The sequence below is a fragment of the Python bivittatus genome, unplaced genomic scaffold (assembly GCF_059951505.1).
Source record: "Python bivittatus isolate LINGU-HERP-01145 unplaced genomic scaffold, Pbiv_v1 ctg000610_np1212, whole genome shotgun sequence".
In the NCBI taxonomy this organism is placed as follows: domain Eukaryota; kingdom Metazoa; phylum Chordata; class Lepidosauria; order Squamata; family Pythonidae; genus Python; species Python bivittatus.
This window is the reverse complement of record NW_028277088.1, coordinates 18,623,300-18,646,195: the sequence shown is the minus strand read 5'-3', so window position 1 is coordinate 18,646,195 and position 22,896 is coordinate 18,623,300. Positions and strand designations below refer to the sequence as shown.

At 39.6% G+C, this 22,896-nt stretch overlaps 1 protein-coding gene and 1 long non-coding RNA gene across 12 annotated transcripts in view; one reads left to right on the top strand and one right to left on the bottom strand.

The window, feature by feature from the left end:
* LOC112540122 (uncharacterized) overlaps positions 1-6,575 on the bottom strand; it is an 86,991-nt gene extending 80,416 nt beyond the window's left edge. For all 8 annotated transcript variants that reach the window (XM_088150408.1, XM_088150407.1, XM_088150406.1 and 5 more), the window contains exons 1-2: positions 5,989-6,575; positions 3,606-3,700 (exon numbers count right to left, since the gene is read on the bottom strand). In XM_088150408.1, coding sequence (XP_088006534.1) covers positions 3,606-3,700; positions 5,989-6,561 — 668 coding nt within the window. In that variant the 5' untranslated portion in view covers positions 6,562-6,575. The remainder of the gene's footprint in view (positions 1-3,605; positions 3,701-5,988) is intronic.
* On the top strand, positions 4,941-22,613 carry LOC112540123 (uncharacterized). Of its 4 annotated transcripts, none has more exons than XR_015797790.1 (6): positions 4,941-5,567; positions 8,222-8,343; positions 10,893-11,113; positions 15,393-15,471; positions 16,152-16,347; positions 21,650-22,209. It is a non-coding gene; the product is annotated as an uncharacterized LOC112540123 (long non-coding RNA). The 4 variants fall into 4 exon arrangements; XR_015797788.1 differs by lacking the exon at positions 4,941-5,567 and adding an exon at positions 6,278-6,415; XR_015797789.1 differs by lacking the exons at positions 4,941-5,567; positions 21,650-22,209 and adding an exon at positions 22,261-22,613 and having other exon boundaries at positions 8,205-8,343.
* Positions 22,614-22,896: the final 283 nt, after the last annotated feature.

Genomic DNA, 22,896 nt, shown 5'->3' with positions numbered 1-22,896 from the left:
ATCATTCATTCTTTGACAGCTCCAAATGCTGTGTATGTTTGTGACTGTCCAGTCTAATATCTGCTTGCCCAAACAGCTACAATTCAATGAAACCAGCAGTGGCACCACCCAGCAGTCATTTATTGTTATAGAATCTCCTTGTAGTGCACATAGTAATCTTTTGCTTTCCTACAAATGTAATTATCCTTACTTTCCTAAGAGTAATCTTTCTGTACATATTGCCCAAGCCCATTTAGTTCTTATTCTTATGCTTCAACACCAATCTGTTTCAGATTAGGAGAAATTCTTGTTATTTCTTACTATTTTGACTAATAGTTACCATTTTGGCTGGTTTTGTCAATCTCACGATTTGACTCTAATATTAGGCTTTAAAGTGCCAAACTTTATGATTATCTTTATATTGTTCCAATTGAATGTTATTTTTAAGAATAATAGTTGAATGTTTTTCCTTTTTTTAACACTTTCTAAATTCTTATGTGTTTTTTTAATTTTGTAAATCCTTAATATATTCTATTTTCTCTCTCTTACCTTCTATTTTTTTCTCTGATTTAACTCTTTAAGTATCTTTAAAAATAAAATAACATTATCTCTCTGCCTTCCTTTCTTTCTCATTCTACTCATTCTGAAATAGCCTTCGAACTATTGTTTTATAACCAGACATACATGAAGTTTTTTTGACACTCGCAGTAAATTTTCTTTTTGGGTTGAGTCTAAAGGCTTTGTCTTTCCATAATGGTAACATTTAAGATGATCTGCCATTTCTAGACCACAAATCCCAAGTTATGCAATCTACCTGCTGCTACTCTGCCTAATGTACCTGTGTTGTTTGTTTGATTGACTGTTTGATTTATTGTTCAATTTATATCCATCTGTCCTCTAGGATCTCAAGGCAGTGTATAGAGCATTCCCTCTCCAGTTTTTCCCAACAACCCTGTAATGTAAGTTGGACTGAGAGGGAGTGACTAGCCCAAAGTCACCACGTCAGCTTCCATGGCTAAGGTTGGACTTGAAAGTGGGTTTCCCCAATTCTAATCCAACACCTTAACCACTATACTGGATAGATAGCTTTTGTCTTTCAATATGAATAGAGGAAGAGGTTTCAGATGGAAATAGCTTTTCTTTATAAAATTTTGATTATAAATTTTCACATAGGTAAAGGGTAAACATGAAACTATATGAAGTGAAATTAAAAGAAAGAAAAATGAAAGATAAAATAAGAAGTAGAAAAGACACTGTAGGTAAGGAAAAAAAGAAAAGATATATAAAGAAGTGATTTCCGATCTTTACAGTAGTTACAAACAACTGTAACTCTCCTCCCTCTTTAAAATTATAAGATGGTTCTCTTCTTCCCATATTCAACCCTTTTTAATCAGCAAATCCATAAATCACCAATTCATTTTTCCAGTGTTTTATAAAAGTTTCCACTATTTTATCAAAGTACTTGTTGTCTTATCCCTGATCAAAGAGGTCAATTTCGTCATTTCTGCAAGTTCCGCCATCTTTACAATCCTCCATTGTGGTTATTTCAGTATTTTTCCATCTTTGTGCATATAATAGTCTCGCTGCAGTTACCATATACAAAATCAGTCTTCCATAAGTCTTATCTAATTGGCTATCCATAAGTCCCAATAAAAAAAGTTCTGGTTCCGTCTGAATATTGTTTTTAAATTTTTTTGTATCATTGTATATATTTGGGTCTAAAGAAATTACTGCAATTCACATAATAATATAAAATCATAGGGTTGAAAGAGGTCTTGGAAGTCTAGTCCAACCCCCTGCCCAGTGCAGGAATCTTTATACCATTTTGGACAAAGGGCTGTCCAGTCTTTTCTTGAAAACCTCCAGTGATAGAGCACCCACAACTTCAGGAGGCAGGATCTTCCATTGCTCAATAACTCTCATAGTCAGGAAATTCCTCCTTAGTTCACATTTGGACCTCCCACTGTAAAGCTTGCCTTATCCTCAGGTGCTAGGGAGAATAAATCTACTCCCTCTTCCCTGTGACATCCCTTCTGACATCCCTCACTTCTCTTCTTTAAGCTAAACTGCTTTAACTGCTTTAACTCCTTTAACTGCTCCTCACAGGATTTAGCCTCCAAGCCCCTTACCATCTTCTCTGCAGATGTTTCCAGTTCCTCAGCATATTAGCCCTTTGGATTAAGATACACCTAATTCTCCATACAGTCAAGAAGTCAAAATAATTATTTATTAACTTCAGTTGTAAGAAGGTTTTTATACATATAGATGCTCTCTTCAGTTTAACTTTAAAAACTGCTCACAAGATAATGCAACAGCAATTCACAATATACAAATAGTACAGAAAACCGATGTAGCAAAAATGGTACAACCAGCACTAATATTTAGCTTGAACTAGTACTCTTTCCAGCTAGCAGCCTAGCTAGCAGTTCTGTTCTGAACTGAAACATCACAGCAACAGCAGTGACATGGTGAATTCTATAATCTATCATGGTGCTAACTGGGATGTAAGGGTAACTAGTGATTAAGATGTTGGACTTGGACTAAGGAGACCCAGGTTTAAGTCCTCATTTGACCTCAAAACTCACTGGGTTAATTTTTGCCTGTCACTCTCGCTCCAAGCTCCCTCACAGAGTTATTGCTTGAGAAGAAAAATGAGGGGAGACCTCTGTGTAAACCACCTTTGCACCTTTGCATTATACCATAACATATAATAAAGAGTTCTGTATTTACCTGAAAAGAAAACTAGTTTTCCCCAAAATTTACCTTTAAACAAGATCATCCTGGATTTACTAGCAATATGGCAATATAGAAAGCAAATGAGATTTTTCTGTTTAAAATTCTGTTTAATTTTTTTAAGTTCCTTCCTGGTAAATATAGTATTGATTATTACTGATAACAGATTAATTATATATCCATAAGGTAGAAAGGTCAATTGAGGTTTTCCATGATATACTTTTAAAAAAATATTTCATAAAATACATAAAACATATTTACTAATTTCATAGGGTTGGTTCCAAAATCATGAGTGGAAACTATATTGGTACTCTTCAGTAGTTAAGAAATGTTATAGCATATCATTCTAATAGAGTCATAAAAAGTTCTTGAGAACTTGTGCAAATTCTTGTACAAACTGTAATCAATCCTTCTGGATTTGGAGGTCATCATTCTGACACAAAGTGTTTCTGCTTAAATGAAAAAGATGCTTTCTGTGGACAATAAAGACTTCACACTAACGGAAGAGCTTCACTGGGATCCAACCCAATAATTTAAGAAGTTGCCGTTTGATAATATATCTGTCAAAGCAAATGCCCACCCTGTCAGTACAACTAAGGTAAAGTCTTCATCAAGTCAAGTTTGACTGCTGGTGACTTCAATAACACATATATGTAGATCTTGGCAACAATACAGAAGTGGTTTGCCATGCCCTTTTTCTGGAATGTTTTTGGTTTTTTTACTTCTCTATATAGCCTATAGCACTGAGATTTCCTGATTGTATCCCATCCAAGTAGTAACTAGGTTTGATCCTGCTTATCTTTTTTTCAGGGTCACCAAGTCAGCTAGGTGCTGCCCCATGAATTAGCCTCAGTATGAGTACTTTTCTTTAAGTTAAGGTTCTTGACACTTACGCATTGCAGTAAGGCTTCTTCTCATATCCTTTGTAGTTGTTCATATTTAGAGCCATTTTGCAGACCTCACAATGGAAACATCCTTTGTGCCAGTACTGAAAGAAAATTTGTATTGTTATAGGTGGTATCGCTGCCAACATATACTGCTTATGCAATGAATGCAGGTGCTTCTTTTAAGATCTATTAGCTTTCAGTGATAGACTTGAGTAATTATAGACTTAATGGTCTTACAAAGTAGGCCCTTTAAATGTATATTACTTCAAAATGTGGTAAACAGCCCTATTCCATTTAAGGGCTGTCCTGCTCATTCTACTTGGATGGGGTCCTGGAAGTTCTCCCCTGATAGTACCACAGCTATAGAGAATTTTATAGAAAATTAAGCAAGACTTCATTGCTTAAATCAAAACCTGCTCAACTTACAAATGCCACTCATTCTCCTGGAGCATTTTCATTCATGCTGCAGTTGACATAGCTTATGATAATGTTGTAAGCCACCCTCAAGCACTGATATTTTGCTTTCAGCAGACAATCCTGTCTCCTTCGCTATTTCGTTGGCTCTCTCTCTGTTCTCCCTCCAACACAGAGAAAAGGAGGAAATGCTCTGTGAAGGCAGGGATGAAACTGGCCCAAATACTAGTGTTTCCTTTGGCTTACTAAAAATCCATGTACAGTTTCTTGAAAGTGAACAGAGACATAAGGTCTCCTCCAAAAATAATAGTATGCCTTAATCTTCTAACCATCAGCCCCTCATGTCTTTAATCTGCCTTCTTAAATATTGTCTATTGACTGATTATTTTGTTACTACATTTGTCAAGCCCATTGTGACAGATATTTTGCTAAAAATTTAGGAAACATCACATCAGCAGGCCCTCTAATGCATCAAACCCTTCTTTTCTAGCTTGTCCCACATCTTTACTATCTGCGGCTTGACTTCATAGGGTTATTTTTCTCCCTCACTCCAGAAAACATGGTTCCGGTTATTCTGAGTAACAAAAGGACATGAGATTAAAATATATAATTTTTCAGGGCCCCTCCCCCAAACTGAAAACATCAACACCACCCACTTGTCTGTGTATTCACAGAAACCCATCCTAATGTCGACCAAAAATCTGTTAGTTCCTCTTTCTGGGGGGCGGAGGCATTTTTGTCACAGCCTCACTATGTGCAGTTTCCTTCAGACAATCGCGCTTTTGTGATCCCCAACGGGGCGAGAGAGAAGGGCAGGCACGGGAGGCTGATGGACGCCTCGCCCCCTCCCGAATCTTCGCCTACCGAAGCGGGCGGGCGACCGTTGCGTAAGAGCTGCCGCCGGAGAAGCCCCTTCTGCATTGCAGCGCCGGCGGCGAGGAGACACCTCCGAGTCCCAGATCAGGGACTCACCTTTAGGACTCGGGGAGGCCGAAGCGGGTCGGCCCCTCAGTGTCCACATGCGGAAGGAGAGGAGGAGGCCTTGTCTCCTCACTCCCTCTGAAGCCTATGCAAGCGAGCGGGCTGGGGGGGCCAGGGGCCTGACCGAGACCCTTTGGAACCTGGCGGGGAAGGTCTAGCTCGCTACAGTCCTTCGCCTCCTCCCTCGGGCCGCGGGCACGGCGAGCAATGCGTCAGCCGCAGGGTGACAAGTTCATTACTGAAGCCAGCGCCGCTGCGATGCCAGGTGGGGGAGGAGGCGCAGCGGTGCCCAGGCGACTAGCTCTCCGGCTGGCTCTGCCGCCTTCAGCGCTGCCGCTCATCCCCGCTACCGCCGCAGCCCGGTTCCCAAAGGCAGGGGAGAAGCCAAGCCCGCCCAACCCTGCTCAGCACCGGTCCTTCTCGCGAGGCGCCCGGCTCGAAAGGCGCACAGGCTTCTCTCTCCGTCCATCCGCCCTTCCCGGAACCGCCGCGCAGCAACGAGGATGGACCACCTCTTCCCTCCTCAGCCCCTGGTCCTCTTGCGGAGCTCGAAACCAACACTTTTGCCCGCACGTAACTGCACGGCTGTCATTCTGGAGGGGGCAGGGGAAGGGAGGGGAAGGGAAGGGATGAAACGGGAGCATTGGGAGCTGTCACCCAAGGCAGGTGACAGGTATCCGGTAGGGAAGGCTCTTCCCAGCCCCCGCACAGAATATAACTGCAGATGACATTCCTTATCTTTTAAGTTCAACCCCCCCCCAACAAAGAATCCCGAAGGCTTCCCCGCAAAAAGAAACGAGGGCCTCTAAAATGTCCCAGTTTGGAGTCCTACTTCTGCACGCAGGTAAAATCTGAAGATGACGCCGGAGTCGGAGGGAAGGGAGGGGAACGAAGCCACCCCGAAGCAGTTCCTCGCCCATCCCCCCCCCCCCACCTTCCCCGGCCACCCCTCGCCCCCAGCCGCAGCCGGCCCGGCCACCTGGCGCGCGCGCACCTTATCCAGGCAGTTGACTTTCTCGGTCGGGTAGACGACTTTGCCACAGCGGGCGCATTGAGGGTTCATGGTCAACCTCCCCGCTAAGCGTCCAGGCGGAAACGGCCGCCAAGGAGGGCAGGGGCATGCCTTGCCCGCCGCAAGCGAAGGTGACTTGCCGGGGGCAGCCTGCGGACCAAGTGGAAGGTCAGCGGCCGAGAATGCGCGGCTCTTCCAGCTGGCGGCGGCGGCGGCGGCTCGGCAGCATGTGCGAGCGAGTGGGAGGGGAACTTCTGCCTGGAGCCGCCTGCGCCAGCCTCCGCCTCGTGCCTGCGCGCTCGGCTCCCCCGCAGAGTGAGCTCCGCACTGAAGGGTCGGTTGCCCAATTCGGGCGCCTCCCTTCTCCTCCAGGCCTCTGAGTGAGGAGACACGGGGCCTAACCTGCCAGGTAAGTGAGGAGAAGGCGCTGGAAGTCCATCTTTCCGAGCGGGCGCCAGCAACGAGAAGGAGGTGCTCTTTCAGAGAAAGTTTTATTCTAGGGGGGCCAAACAAACGAACGGATTGGGAAAGGCTCCAAAATGCAAAGAGAGCCATTTACTCTTTTTTTATTCGTGAAAATATTGTCATCCGCACTTCATACTAGGGAATCGGAATAACTGCTTACAATATGCATAAGTCCCCAAATATGGCACTGTATATAGTACAGTAACATAATGGGCTAAATGTGTAGTGGTGAGGGGACTGGATTGGCCCCTTCAGGAGTTCCTTCAGCCGTGGAAGCTCATGGTGTGACTTTGGGCCAGTCTTTCTCTCTCAGCTCAACCTACCTCACAGGGTGGTGGTTATGAGGAAAAATGGGAGCACCGTGGATGCCATCTTGAGCTGCTGAATGAAAGGCTGGATATAAATCTAGCCAGTCAGTCATAAGCACAGAGGCATCAGAATGAGCAATCCAGCATATCGTTCAAAATGACTGGACAAATAAATACTGTTTTAAACTGATGTTCAGTCTGGCAGAACTGGGACAAGCAGAGGGCACTGATTAACCCCCAAAAGCTAAGTATCTTTTTCAAGAAGCCTGCAACTCCACGTAAAGAGCACATTCACCCAATTCCTGGACTTGAGAAGCAGCTATTTACAATGCCTCTGCCATACTATTCTGATTAGGGTTTATGGTTTTTGTTCAATCTGCTACCTGTTAAGGCCCAGCCCCTGTGCAGCCTCACCTGATCTTCTCAGCACAGAGACACAGCAAAGTCCCCTCAGTGTACTGAAGGGTCTTCACTCCAAACTTCCTCATGATCTCATTTATTTGGAGCAATATGGGCAATCCACGGGCCCCATGTGATCACAAAATTTTATTTGCAGATCCCAGAACTCCCAGGATCATACTATCAACATTTCATTAAATAGCAGTAGCAGAATATCCCAGCAAATTTGGGCAGGAAAGCAAATAAGGTGGATTCATTTATTGGATATGCTGTGATGCTTAAACTGAACAAAATGTTTTAAAAAGTAGACCAAAAAAAAAAATGGTACCATCTATTTATGTAACATCATTGCATCTGTGCTCTGCCACCTGTGGTCCCAGTCAGCAAAATGATTGCAGGTTCCACCTCATAATACTTAAAAACACAGAGAATACAATAAGACCTTTCAGGAACCCACAGCATAAATAGCATGGAACCAACACAGACTTCATTCCCACTGCTACCCATTGCCACATACCAGTATTCAGCTGTAGAACAGAGTAGAATGCCAAAGTGAAGTTTCTGTTGATATTCAGTGAGCTTCATCTCACACATGCAGGCACAGAAGTGTTAATGATGTTCTCAAATGTCCGTGTACTGTATGTACTGTAGACAATTGTGTGTGTGTGTGTACACGCAAATTGCCCTTTTTCCCTTCTCTAGTTTTCTCACCAGATGCTATTAAGTTGGTACATTGGGCTTGGCTGTTGACCTACACTCTTGCTTGGTAATGTGGGCTGTATGGTGAACATCTGGAGTAATTATCTTTAATTTACTTAATTGGAAAGAAATTTATTGCACCAGGTTTCAGATTACTTTAAAGTTGTTCTGAGACACAGATATTGTAGGGGCTTGTAGGGGTGTAAAAAAGGTAGAGACTTTGTCAAACAGAGCTTGACTCTGCTCCTGGTGACTTCTTGGACACCTCCATGCAGTTCCCTTAGCAACAGTATGGAAATGGTTTATTACTGCTTTTTTCCAGCCAATGTTTTTTTATTTCACAGCATGTCTTACAGCCCTGGGATTAGTTGGTGGTTTTCCATCCAAATATTAACTGGACTTGACCTTGCTTAGCTTACAAGCCTAGATATGGTTGGCCAGATGCTGAGATTGTTGAGGTATAAAGGTAAGTTCTTCAAGTTGAATTTAACTCTTAATAATTTCATGGACATATCTGTGTGATTTTTTTAGCAACAGTATGGCAGTTGCCCTTGCCTTCTTCTAGGATATTTTTTCAGTTTCCCAATCTAGCTTATAATTATGAGATTTCCTGGTGCTCTTCCATCTACAAACTAGCCAAGTTCAAACCACCTTAGCTTTTCAAGATCAGCCAAGGTCAGCTAGGTACAAGAGTTCTTTTCCCTGTTTCTCCCTCATTGTGCCCACAACTCCTTCCTCATCCTGCTGTCTACTCACCATTTTGTAGCTATTCAACTGGCATATCTTTTCCAGTGAAAACAGAACTCCAGCAAAGTGTTTCACCAATTGACTAGAATATCTACTATGCAAGCAACACATTTTAGATTCTACTGGCATAATAAGTTTTCATCATACCCAGTGGCTCCTCAGCCAGCATGCCTTAAAGATAAAATTGCTGTGTTACATGAGACAGGTATATTTCTTAGTACAAAAGCAGCAACCTTAATTATTAGTATTTGCTATGTGGGAACTGCATTGTGAATACCACAAGTCTAAATGCTGCATTAGCATTAAATCCTATTAGTCTGGCAGAAAGCATAAGGTAGTCCTGTTTAAATCATTTCCCAATTTTCCAAGTCACTGAAGCAGTGGAGTTATTGTGTGGTGTGAAGATTAAATTGCCTGCTATATTTCTATTTGTGATAACGAAGAGACTGAATTGGTTGTATGTTTTTTGCAAACTTCCTATTACATTGTTTCATCTTTTCTTCCAATCACTTCGAGTTATTAAAATGTCTAATGTTTCTAGTACTGTTGTTGTTTTAATTACCACAACTTATGACCTGAAATATTTTTGTCCTAAACACATTTATCTGGAAGTGAGAGGAACTTCATTGACCACGACCACTTCTGAGGTTCATTTTTATGTACCAAAGATTTTCTTACCTGAACATCTTGATATACATAAGTTTTCCATGAAGATGAAATGCTCTTAATTCAAATTTGCTTGCAGACTTTTTCATATGTACTTTTGGATTTGAATTGGCTAACCATAATGTAGTAATAAATTCAGCTTTACCAGTTAAACATCTTTAGAGCATAACCAGAGACCAGATGTAGTACTAGAACAATTGCTTGCTATTACTCATGTAAATCAGCTGAGGTGAAGACTAGAGACAAGATTAGTACTTTCTATTCAGTAACAACATCAAAAACTATGGAGGAAGATCATTCCCCTTTCAAACTGTTCATGTCTGAATACTATAAAATGTACTGTATGATGTGGTTAATTTGTTATTTTTGCCAGAAAGGACCTTGATCAAAGAAAAGTGAAGAAGTTAATATATTAACTTCCAGTAAGGTATATAGAACACAACCATGCTGATTTGCTTAGCCCTCCATCCCAAAATTTAAATAAACCCATAGTAATGATCCTGCTTTAAAAAAATTAATGTTCATTCTGAGCTTACATTCACAAAGGAAAATATTTATTGTGGTCAGATGGTCACCTTACTCTTGTTTGGTGTAATGTGATGTCTTCATTGTTTAATCAGCAGATTTGTTTACCCAAAGCATCACTAATTCCTTGGAACTATGTATTGAAAATGGCTTCCTTTAAAATGCCAGTGACATCTCTTCTTATATATTACATATAGTATTTTGTTGTTTGCAACACTGATGTCTGGAAGTCTCTCTCTCACACTCTCACACACTTAAGTGCACACACACCACACAGAGCTGTTGGGATTTATATCCTCACAGGCCATCTGTCTGAGGGCCAGAAGTAAGTATCATAGACCAAAGAAAACAGAAGGGCCCAAATGTTAAGTGACAAGGCCTGGGGGGGAGCGGGGGGAAGCAATCTCCAAGGAAGCACCATTTGTCCCACAGGCCAAAGACAGATGACTCTGTGGAAAAATGTAGATTGGCAGGCTAACCATTTCTGAAAGGCAGCAGTACATTATAGCAGCTACTCAAGGGCCTATGTGACAAATCACTCCGAACAAGCAACAGAACTGAGAACAATTACAGAAACAACCAAAGAGCACTTACTAGTCCAGATCACTGACTCAGCTGAGCTAATAATTTGGGTCTTTGGAGTAGCAAAGATCAATAGAGCTCTTTCTTGAGCCTAGTGGCATCTGCAAGATGGTAAGTATATTATGATCGAATCCACCCCACTCCTTGGTTTATGCATGCAGTGCTGGACATATTCAAAGTCTTTGAATCATGATGCTGGGCCCCCACTACCTTGCAGGTTTTTCGTATACCCACTCCCCTCCAGAAACACCCATGCTTCTGCCTGCAAATTTCCCTATTGGTCTAGTAACAAAGCATTTTGATAACCTTGTGACTCAATTCGTCAACCTGGATGTCAAGCCCACATAGCAGGCAAACTTAAGAAGCAAGAAGCATGTGGATTTCAGAAAGGGATCTTAAATGCTAGTCAGGAGTAAAAACATGACAATTGTAAATAGGTTCCCAGGCAGACTTAGAGCAAGCCAATTAAGGCTTTGAAATGTTTTCTTCCCACAGCCCTTCCTGAGCTAGACTGCTGCTTCTGACATCCACTGAAGTCCTCCAGCTGATTCCCAGTCTCTCACACCACATTCCTCCAGATGCAGTCCAGAAGAAGGGATCTGGCAACAATGACCCACACCCTTGTCATCTTCTGGTCAGATCACTACATGACGATGATGTGCCATCAAGCTTGTGTTGATGCTTCGCAATCACACAGACATATTTTCTTCAGAATGGTATGTCCCCAGCCTGGTCCTTCAGCTCTTCCAACACTGCTGCATTGAGTCCAGCCACTTTGCTGTTGGCCATTTTTAGTCCAAAATGCAACACCCCCTTCTTGGTGGGTGAGAACTACTATTTCCATGCACCACTGGTGCTAGAGGCTCTGCACTGACTATCAGTAGACTTCCAGGTACGATTTAAAGCCCTGCATGACTTGGCTCTGTTGTACCTGTAGGATCATCTACTTCAAGTAGATCATACTTGTACAGTGCACACATCTCAGGTTGAGATGCTAAAGATTCTTCCTGTATACAAAATTGAAGGAAGGAACATTTTATTTCCTTGCCAGCCGATGGAACAGCTTCTCACCTCAGATCCAGACAGTTCCATCCCTCCTGGCCTATATAAAAGACTTAAAAAGTGAACTGTTCAAAACAGCAATTCTTTAAGATCTGTCATCAGTACACCTATTGTTACTATTATATCTGGTTATATCAATTTATGAAAGGTTTTGACAGTTTTAAGGATTATAATTTCAGTGTCATCTTGTTTTCAGGCTATGATCAATTGGATGTTACACTGTATACTGCTATGGAACCATGTGGAGTGCAGAGGTGTATAAATAAAGTAGATAAATAAATAAAAACTCGCAGAACTCCAATAATTAGCCATGCAGGCTTGGAGTTCTGAGAGTTGCAGTCAGAGTGCACCTGAAGGACTCCAGAATGGAGAAAGCTCATTTTAAAAAAATTAATCACAGGTCAGCAAGAACTTGAGTACTCTAGAAAATCATATTGAAATTAATAATTTGCTTTATTTTAAAAAATCACTATGAAAACATACAGTTCACCATCACACATGTGGAGAATGTAAAATAATCCAGGCAAGAGGCATATTTTAAAGGAGAAATTATATGCAACATTGTTGAGCAAAATCAATAGAAACCAGCAGCAGGTATTTTGGAGATAAACCATGGGAGAAAGCCTGCTTAAAGTAAATATTGAGGTGTTTTCTCTCTGTATTCATCACTGGCTCACCCTAACTGCACAAAACATTTATTTATTTATTTATTTATTTATTTATTTATTTAAATTTATTGGCCGGCCAACTCCAATGGACTCTAGGCAGCGCACAAAACTAAACATGACATAAAAAACAGCTAAAGATATAAAATCAACAGCCAACCCAGACTAAAACGCTCTAATAACGAAATCCACAAAATAAAACAGGGGCCATTAAACAAATAACGAACATCAACCCCAGGCCAGAGACCAAAGCCAGGTTTTCAAAGCTTTCCAGAACCTAGGAGAGAGGGTGCTGTCCTTAACTCTGGGGGAGATGCTGTTCCAGAGGGTTGGAGCCGCAACAGAGAAGGCCCGTTTCCTAGGTTCCACAAGATGGCAACATTTAATGGAGGGGACCTAGAGTGCACCACTCTGCTGGAGCATACTGGATGGGCAGAAGAATTTGTCAGTAGAATATAGTCTCCTTGAAAAATACCAATCAGGTACAGGTAGTCCCCAGTTTAAGAATGAGCTCCGTTCCCAAGGTCTGTCCTTAAGTTGAATTTGTATGTAAACCAGAACAGTATTACTGTATAATACTGTATAAGTAGTATTGTGTAATGAACTCAAACCATTGTGTATTTAACTCAAATCAGTGTGTATTTAACTCGAATTTTGCTACAATAGGCTCCATTCTTAACTATGGGTCATCTGTAAACCAGGTGTTCTTAACCCAGGGACTATCTGTACACTTCAATACATTTTCTCTGTACATTTCTATATGTCTCTGTGTGCATATATGCATACATATGTATTTATAAATAACACATGCACATAGGATGGAGTGTTTATATGCATGAACACACACATACCATTAACAGGACTAAGCTATTCTTTGTTGTGGAAAAACTACAGCATACATGGTGAATGCAATACTTTCTACTTCCTCCAGCAAAAAGTAATCTTTTGTAATGTTCTTAGCAGAAAAAAAACAACCAGTACCTCCAGGGCTAAAATCAGTGTTTCTCAACTTTGGCAACTTTAAGATGTGTGGACTTCAACTCCCAGAATTCCCCAGCCACCATGCACTAGCTGGGGAATTCTGGGAGTTGAAGTCCACACATGTTAAAGTTGCCAAGGTTGAGAAACACTGGCTTAAACTGTGGCCTGCAGTGCTTACTCAGAATCCTCAGTTCTCCCTGCTTTCAGAAATTGTTTTGCTTGAAATTTGTTTCTAAAAATCATCTTTGCTTCAATAATGCAAACAATAATACAGTGCAAAGCTTGTTAAAATTCTGCCAAGGAATAATATGAGTTAAAGGTATCAAGGGAAAAGAATAGAAGCATACATACATAAAACAAATAATATACTTCCATTGTCAGTTTTAAGGACCTCATCAATATCCAGAAGAAAGACCTCAATTTGAAGTTGCCTTCTATTTTAAGGAGTGTCGCATCCAAATGTATTGGGACCAATTTGAATGACCACATCGATAGGCACTCTCTGATCTTTTTGTATAGCAACAAATCCTGTAACAGATAAAGTAGGGATGGGATAAAATGGGACATCATAGAAATCTGGTGCAGGAAAATATGACTTCACCCATTCCATTTCCATGACAAGCTTGCTTCTTTTTGAAATGTCTATACTGATTACTTTAATGCAAGTCATCTTTTGGTAGTCAGGATTTGAATTTTCTTGTGGTGGAGGGGACTGTAGATGATGAGGCAATGATGCCAAATGAGCAGAGCATTATCACAGTATTCAACAGCCATCTCACTAAGTTTGGCAACACATCTGTAAGAGGTTCTGGGGATTAAAAGTGGGATTTGGGAAGTGCATGTTGCCACAAGTTGAGTGCTCTGGCTTTAGTGCAATTCAGTTACAACATATCATTCATCTGTATTCATCAACCTTCTTAAACCAGAAAGATGTAACTAAATAGCATATATTGGCAACTCAGTGTTTCTTGTTCGTCTGTTTGTCCATCTGTACCAACTTAATCTTCAATGGAGCAATGTAGTTGTACATTCTTCTAGAATTCTGCAATCCAGGTAGTTTATAAGACACCAAAGTAATTGGTCCATTGCCCTGAGGAGGGTTAGGTCTGTGGAGGTCAAAAGATCTGACTACAGCAATGGTTCCTTCCCATTATCTTCATTATTTTGCAGACTAACTCAAATCTTACATATTTCTGTAACACATGTTGGATTACATAATGTTTTGGACAAGTTAAATTTCAACAAAAATATAAACATTTAACAAATCCATCCAAATGTTATCTTCACTTCAAGTGCTGTATGGCTTTCACACATGCTGTCTTAAGAGCCTTCTATTAAGAGGGTTAGGGTAAGAGAAATATCCCACGAACTGATGGTTTTGAAAGAGGCAGCATCTCTAGGATAGATCTTTTCCTCATCCGATCTCCACATGCTTACCACAATCCCATAGTGAGAGTCAGTTCAAAGACAACTTTAAAGCAAATGAGATCCTATAAAAGGTCATACTAGACTGCCCAGATGCAGAATATACCAGACATAATTCATGGGCCTGGAGAGTAGCCCTCCTCTCTCTCCCTTCACCTCTGTCTCATCACAGTATCTTTTAGCTGAACTTTTCTGTATACTAGGCTTTTTTTTTTCTGTCATTCTTGACAATGTTGTCCTTTGTATTCTTCCCAACCCAATGGAAAGTGGGAAAGATGTTATATAAAGGAGCTCAGGACTCTGTCTGTCTGTCTATCTGTCAGCAGGATAACCATCTGGAAAAAAAGAATAAAATGTGACCCTATTTGCTGGGAGGAGTGGGATCAAAAATAAAAAATGGTCCAGATCCAGCTGTACTCTGCAGAGGGGAAAAGTCCATTAAAAATCCCTCAGTGCATCCATATGGGAAAAGGAATTCCTCAAGCCACACTCTGCTCACTTTCCCTACTTGGTTTATGTGACAGCTACAACTATCCATTAGGCATAAGAGACACAGTGTCTAGGGCAGTGTTGTCCAAACTTGGCCACTTTAAGATGAGTGGACTTCAACTCCCAGAATTCCCCAGCCAGCATGCACTGGCTGGGGAATTCTGGGAGTTGAAGTCCACTCATCTTAAAGTGGCCAAGTTTGGACAACACTGCCCTAGGGCCTATGAAACATTTGGGGCCTACAGAAATGTTTTAAGTTAAAAATCTGAAAAGTAACAGTAAAATCAAAATTTATATAGCTTAAAATTAAAAATATTTAAGGTAGTATTACTACTTTATAATGTATATACTTATCGCAACTTATTTCCTGCAGCTCATTGAAGAACACAGGTCCAGGGAATACCTTTATAACCCTAGCATCTGGATCATTACTGCAGTGACAGCCGACAAAGGTAAGTGTGTCTAAGGCCAACCAGGATTTCAATGTGGCCCTGATTAGATTTGACTATTCTAAATGGCTCATATTACAACACAAATAAAATTATAGGTTGTGATGAATTCTCCTCTTTTCTAAAAAAAAAATATAAGCCAAGATATAGTCAGACCAAAATCTACATAAATATACATATCACATTCATTTTCTCAATTATAGGGTATGCAGCCTTCTCTGGGCCAGGAGCTCCACTGGAAGCATGCCACATGTTGCATTTCAAAATATAAATGTTATTTATTCCACTGCTGTTTCCCTTGAGTTAAATAGATAAGATTACTTTCTGGTCATGAGTTTAATATTTCCCCTTCCCTCTCACTAAAAATGCCGATTTAAGAATAACTTTTGAAAGTCTCTGCGGGCCACACTGGAGAGTTTGGGGCCCCTACTTGAGGCTTTCAAGGGCTTCAGGTGAAGACTTAGCTTTTTACTTGAAAGACATGGTAACATAACATGACATGTAACCCCAGATAACGATGGGTAGGATTTAATGGGTGTTGTTGGAAGTTAGCTGATTCCCACAGAAATGTCTGGAAGAAAATCTGCTTTTGCTTCCTACAGATGCTGAAGAGTCTCTGAGTCCCTTTTGTAAAGTGAATTTGTAAAACTTCTTGAAAGGTTCAGATTCCTATTCATTTACAGGTAATCCTCAGGTTACAGCAATTGGGACCAGAATTTCTGTCGCTAAGAGATGTGGTCATAAAATGTGATGTCACGTGATCTCGTCGTTTACAATGCTGGCAGTCCCATTTGCTGTCGTAACCCCAGGACTGTGCGGGTCGTTAAGCAGGAAGAGGCAGGAGTCCCAGGCAAGCAGGCTGGTGGGTGAGAGCTGCAGGTGAGAGCTATGGGCAGGTGGGGGAGTTGCTAAGGTTGACAAACACTGATATAAATACAATAACAATAGGCATAAAGATATCAAATGGAGCTGATTCTGTCCTTTGCCTAAAGAGAAGGCGACTTACCCAAGTATCAGACTGCAGACTATATGCTATATGTACTTCTTAAGTGTTTGAAAATCAAAGGAAATCCGGGGAGGAGTACATTTTAGCTTAGATCCCAATTCAGCTCTAAACCTACCCAAATAAGCTGTTCACGTCTGACAGGCTGAACGGGAGATGCATCCTGAAACTCCTATCACAAATAGCTCCATTCAAAGTATATGCAGTAACATGGACACCTCTGATTTATTAAGGTTTTGAGTTCATCAAGTACACTGCATTGTCTGTTTATGCAGACAGATTGCCTTAACGGTTTATTTGTCCTGAAGAAAAGTCACCAAACAGCCAAATGGCACTTGAAATACAAGCGAGCAAGGCATTCGTGTTCTTTGGAAACGTACTGGAAGTATGCAAAAGAAATTCCTTCAGTTTATATAATCCTGCACAATTCAGCAACTGAAATTCAGTGAAGAGTGTTATCAGTCATATTGTTTCGTAAATGGTTTTCCAAAGCTGAAGTGAATTAAGTGAATTCTTAAGTGAATTCAAAACGAAGTGAAGAAAAATGACCCAGAAGGCATTCGGTGAAAACCTTTGAAATAAGGCTGACTTTGTCCTGTTAACCTGGCACACAAACCCGGTGATCAGTAGCTGGCATTTAGGAGAACCTGCTGGGAGGGACCTCTAAACTTCACAAGGGAGTGTCACTATGGAAACTAATTAAATGCACAAAAGTATGAAAGAGCAGACTTGGTGGAAACATCTGAGAGGGAGGAACACTCCAGTGAACAAACTGTACACATCAGAAGTGACTGACTGCAAACTTAAGCTAGTAAGTCTGATATCCAGAGAGTTCTGGAGTTAGGTTTTGATAATTTCTCAACAGCCATTAAAATACATGACTACCATTTATTTTTCAAAGAGGGCGCACATGGTACCCCTTTCTTAGGCAAACTGGAGCAGCTGGCACAGAATATGCTAGCCAGAGGCTAGATTTTTGGCAGAATGCTGTGTTCCTAATGCACCATGTAAATAAAAAGCTTCAAACCAGCTACAAGTGTTTTTAAAATGCATGAAAAAGAATCACTTTTCCAAATTAAATAATAGCTACCTTTTAATTTAGAGTACATTTTTAGAAATGTTCCTTGATGCAGGCAGCTGATGCCTGGTTTCTGATTCTGGAAGAATGACCACAAATAAATGTCTCTAGAACCCTTAAGAAATAAACTGAGTAGTAAATTTGGATTATGACTAAACACAAGCCATACAAGAAACACTGTCCAAAAGGCATGCATTGATAATTATGTTTATAGCATGCAAGCCTTCACCACCTGAACCTCTACAAATAATTTGATTTAGAGTACCTATCTAGCAATGATCAGGGATAATGCAAACTGTACATCTACAGTTCTGAAAGTTGATAAAGTCTCCTTCAAGTCAAACTCAACTTCTAGTGACTTCATGAACATAACCACTTAGTTTGGCTGGGTGACTTTGGGCCAGTCACTCTCTGTCAGCCCAACCCACTTCACAAGGTGGTTGTTGTAGAGAAAATAGGAGACAGGAAAATTAGCTATGTTCACCACCTTGAGTGATAGATGATAGATAGATAGATAGATAGATAGATAGATAGATAGATAGATAGATAGATAGATAGATAGATTTTAAAAGAAGGATAAAAATCTAACAATAATAGCAAGATGGAAGTGGTTTGTCATGGCTTTATTCCAGAATGTTTTTTCATCATCCCAGTCCACTATACCACTAAGATTTCCTGGTGGCCTCTTATCCAAGAACTGATTAGGTGCTAACACTGTGTATCTTTTTCATGATCAGTCAACAAAACTAGGTGCCCTAATGCGATTTTCAAGGGCCATAATCCAAATATATGGGTGGAAGGGTCTGAAAGTTAACAGAAATCTGGTCCAAGATCAATCCCATTACAATTATTTTTTAAAAAATGGCTAAATTGTCCCTCATGCTTGAGGGTAATGTTTTTAGCTGTTTTTTATGTTTTTATTTTGTTTTGTTTTGTACACTGCCCAGAGTCCAGCGGAGTTGGGTGGCCAATAATTTTTAATAATAATAATAATATAATAATAACAATAACAACAACAACAGAAATATGTTCCATTCACCTGGGTATTTACTAATCAGATCTCATTAGCTTTGCTGAAGGAGGCCAGAAATAACCATTGTGAATAATGGAGTTGCTTTCTGGCCCAGCCTGTTCTCTGAAAGAGAAAAAGTGTGGTTATGCATTTAAACTTAGATTTCTAGCCTAAGAAACATATAAAATTGCACTTCCCTGTGTGACATGCTCTGTCAGGAATGACTAACCTGAATTTTGGAACAATCATAATTTTTAAAGAATTTTCCTTGTGAAATGTTACACCTAAAAACAATTATCAGACATACTTTTGGAAAAGAGTTTGAAGTACCTCTATTTACACATAACAGATTCAAATGAAAACTGCAACGGTGAAATTCATGATTTTGCAATGAAAAGAGTTGAGAAAAATAACATTTTGAAGTGAATTGGTTTACATATAAAATGTTTGCAGATCCCATGGTTCATTCAATCCAAAAGCATGTTTCAGTTTACCATTAAAACTTTGCTCATTGTAAGAACAAAGCAACATTGGAATCAATTACCTGGAGGGTAATTTTTGTGCAAAAGAATTAATGGACACAACTTTGTCATCAGGACTCAAAACAAGGACAAAGTACTATCAGAGCATTTTAAATCTCCAAGGACACTCAAGTACAGATTTCAAAGTTGCCATTTTAGAACAACAAAACTACGCCAGCCTCGTAGAGCAAGAGACTGCCAAACTCAAATACATCAAAAAGTTTCTTGGGCTATCTCAGAAAGTCTCAACAAACAATGGGTTTTCACACATTTGCTAACTGATGAAGTACTTATAATTGGTCTTGCATGTAACCTACATCTGTATAACCATTCTTTCTTTTCTCCCCCTTGCCTTAAACCCTTTTCAAATCCTAATCAGTCTAGTTACTTCATGAATCTGATGAAGTGAGCTACAGCTCATGAAAGCGTACGCCTTTTAATAAAATTGATTAGTTGGAAAAGATGTAACCAGAGTCCTCTCTGTTTCTGGACAGTTCTAGACTCTCAAGGTCTTTTTTTTTTTTTTTTTTTTTAAAGCAATTTATTAGGGAGTCATGAGTCATGCCAAGGACTGCCTAACAATATTCACATCTGTTGGTCTTCAAGTTCCATTGTTCCTAGCTGCGTGGCTTTTTTGGCTACCTGACTTTGCTGTCTGGAAGTTTTCAGAGTTGAAGTCCAACAAATGTTGAGATACTGCAACTGGAAAAGATTATTTTGTGGGACACATAATGCACATTATTTCTAGTCTGAACATGCGACTCTTATGTCTTCATCCTACCTCTTTGTAAATTTTCCCACCTTTATTCCACCTCTCAAATATTTCATAACTGTTACAAACAAATGAACAGGATTATGTAAAGTTCAGTGTAATTAAAAAGAACCATATGTAAAAGATCAACAGCTAAAAGACCAGCCTGGGAATCTTCTATCCATTCAAGCTTTTTGGCAGGATTCCAGCTAATTTCTTGTTATAAAATACACAGCAAACTCATTGAGTTTGATATACTTTAGAAAGAGTTCATCAAATAAACCAGGGTGTAATCTTTTCATAGCAGCAACTTGTACTTCAAATAGTTAACAGCAGTGGAGGAGAATATAGGTGAGCACAGGGCTGAGACTTCTTTTTTTTCAGAGCAGGAGCCATGATGTCATCTAGTAGCAGTATGGGATAATTGACAGAGTCTCTTTGCTCTGGCTTGCACCTACAGCAAGTGGCAGCTACTAGCTGACACTGGTTGATCTCAGAAAACAACCAGGATCAAACCAGATTAATACTTGGTTGGGAGACTACCTGGAAATCCCAGGGGAAATTGAAAAAAGCATGTGAGAAGGAAATGGCAAACCAGTTCTACACTTTTGCCAAGACAACATGGAGACTGTACTTGAACCTTTGATCTATAAATGGATGAGGTGCTAATACATTTGAACACATTTTCAGTTTCTACTGTTATCCAGGCCAACCTTACAATTAGGCATAGTGAGCTAGGTAGCTTTCTTAGGTATCTGATTTTTGGTGTCATGAAAGGACAGCAAATAGTTATTTAGTTCTTTTCCCGTGGTATTTTTACTGGAGAAGCAATTGAGGAATCTTCTGTCTCAGGCATATATAAAACATGACTGCGCTTGTTCATTAGACACCATGTCTGTCTTCCAGGTGGAAAAGCATTTAATGTTTTGGCTAAGGAGGAAAATGTCTTGGGCCAACCTTGCACAGATCTACTTTGATGTTGTTATTCCACTCACTGTCACCCTCAGCTATAAAAATCACAGCAAATATTTTTCTTGGGCCCCCCATCATCATAATAAATGGAATAATAAAATATAGAAGACAACCAGAGTCTATTTCCCTTTTTATGATGCCTTTACATTTCTAATTAAAATCAGTCGCAGCAGGTGGCAACATCTAGCAAAACTGGCTGAGCATAAAGAAGAGTTAGTGACAAACTACTTCTATATTGTTGCCAAAAAAACAGTCTGAATGTGTCCACATAATCACCTGAAGTTAAGTTTAACTGGAGGGAGACTTTACCTTAATTAAAGCTGAAAACTTCATTTATGCAAGATTAAGAACTTTTGTGAAAAGATGAACATATGCAATCAGGAAGAAACATTGGATGTTTAAAGCAGCTTCCTCATATGAATCTAAAAGATAGGGCTGCAGTCATGCTGATCTTTACAAATAGATTATTTTCTGTCATGGTCCTACTCTTTGGACAAATAGGAGTATACACTGTAATATATATCTTTATTGCCATAAAGAGTTCCTGGTCTCTTTTACTCAAAAATTAGCATTATATCCTAGATTAGTATACTGTCAGTTAATAATACTGTTCACACAGGCTTTTGCCTAGTAGATTAAATGTTTTAGGTTAGATTATATATCAAAGGATTTACTGTGTTGGTTTGTGTCCAGTTTAAATAAGGAGCAACTATTAATTTGCCTAACAGGATGAAAACAAAAACAAAAGTAAAAGTCTTTATTGTCATATCTTATTATATGTATAACAGATCAAAGAAAGCATGCCATCTGTAATACTCCTCTGATTTGTGCTTTGTAAACGTAGCTTTACAGGAAATGCAGCTTTTGAGCTTGGAGTCATGTTAAAAACAAAAGGGAAAAAAACAAAGGATTTCTGCTGATTAGTGGCACCATCTGGTGGATATAAGAACTCATTGACCCACAAAGAATCACAGACTTGTAAAAAGTTACTTCTGTTTGAGAAAATACATTGGAGAACTGCTCCCAGAACTGATCAACACATTTATTTGTACCGTATGTGTGTGTGTTTGCACTCTCTACTTCCCCTTCCTAAAAGAATATTTTTCAGATATCTAATCAGGCTGCATTTAACAGAGTTTTGTATTCTATTTTCCTGTTACCAAAGAATACAGAAGTATTAGTATTGAATTTTCAACTAAAATTCAAAGTTTGTTCAGCTGTACTCACATAAGCTTCTAGTATGGGCTATTCATGCCTACAATGAATGTTTCAGAGCAGGCAATACACTCATTCCTGTTAAATTAGTTGAAATGTATAATTGGTTTTATGGCAATGTTTTATGGCTTATGTAGGATCACTCTCTAAGAATAAAGAAAAAAAAGTAACTGTATCCACTTTGCAAAAGATGTCATTGGTAGTCTTATTATGTATGTATTTCTATATATTTCCTTACAGATATGAGAAGATGGATGGATGGATGGAATAGACAGACAGATAATTGAATTTTTTACGTTTTTAATCTTCAATCTTTTAAAAATAATATACAGGCTAATTGGAAATATGAGGTATATATACTGAAAAAAATATTTTTAATTGGATATATATTTATTAACTACAATAATTTGTGAGGAAATGTCACTTTGTGTGAGATGGGAGGCTATATAAATGTGATAAATAAATAAAATATTTCTTTCTCTAGCCTATCTGAGCCCATAGATAAGTTTGGATTTTTGAAATTCAGTGACAAAATGCTACCATAGAAGGTGGAATATTACAAATGTTATTACTGCAATAAAAACACCAACGCACACCCAATCATTTGAATTTCATTTTCTTGCTTCATTTAAAAAAAAAAGACAATTCAGTTTCCCCAAATCACCTGTAACTATTTTTTGCGTTAAAAAATAATTCCATGAAAACTGAAGCTCATCCCAAAGCCATTTCTCTCAGACGTAAAAAAAAAAAAAAAAACCCATACAAACTCACATAAACTAACCTCTTTCAAGTTTTCTCCAACGCCCCAAAAATTCATCTTGGAGATGCGCTTGCCTGGGTTCCAAGTCTGGCGCCAGTCGTGAGCCCAGGATATGG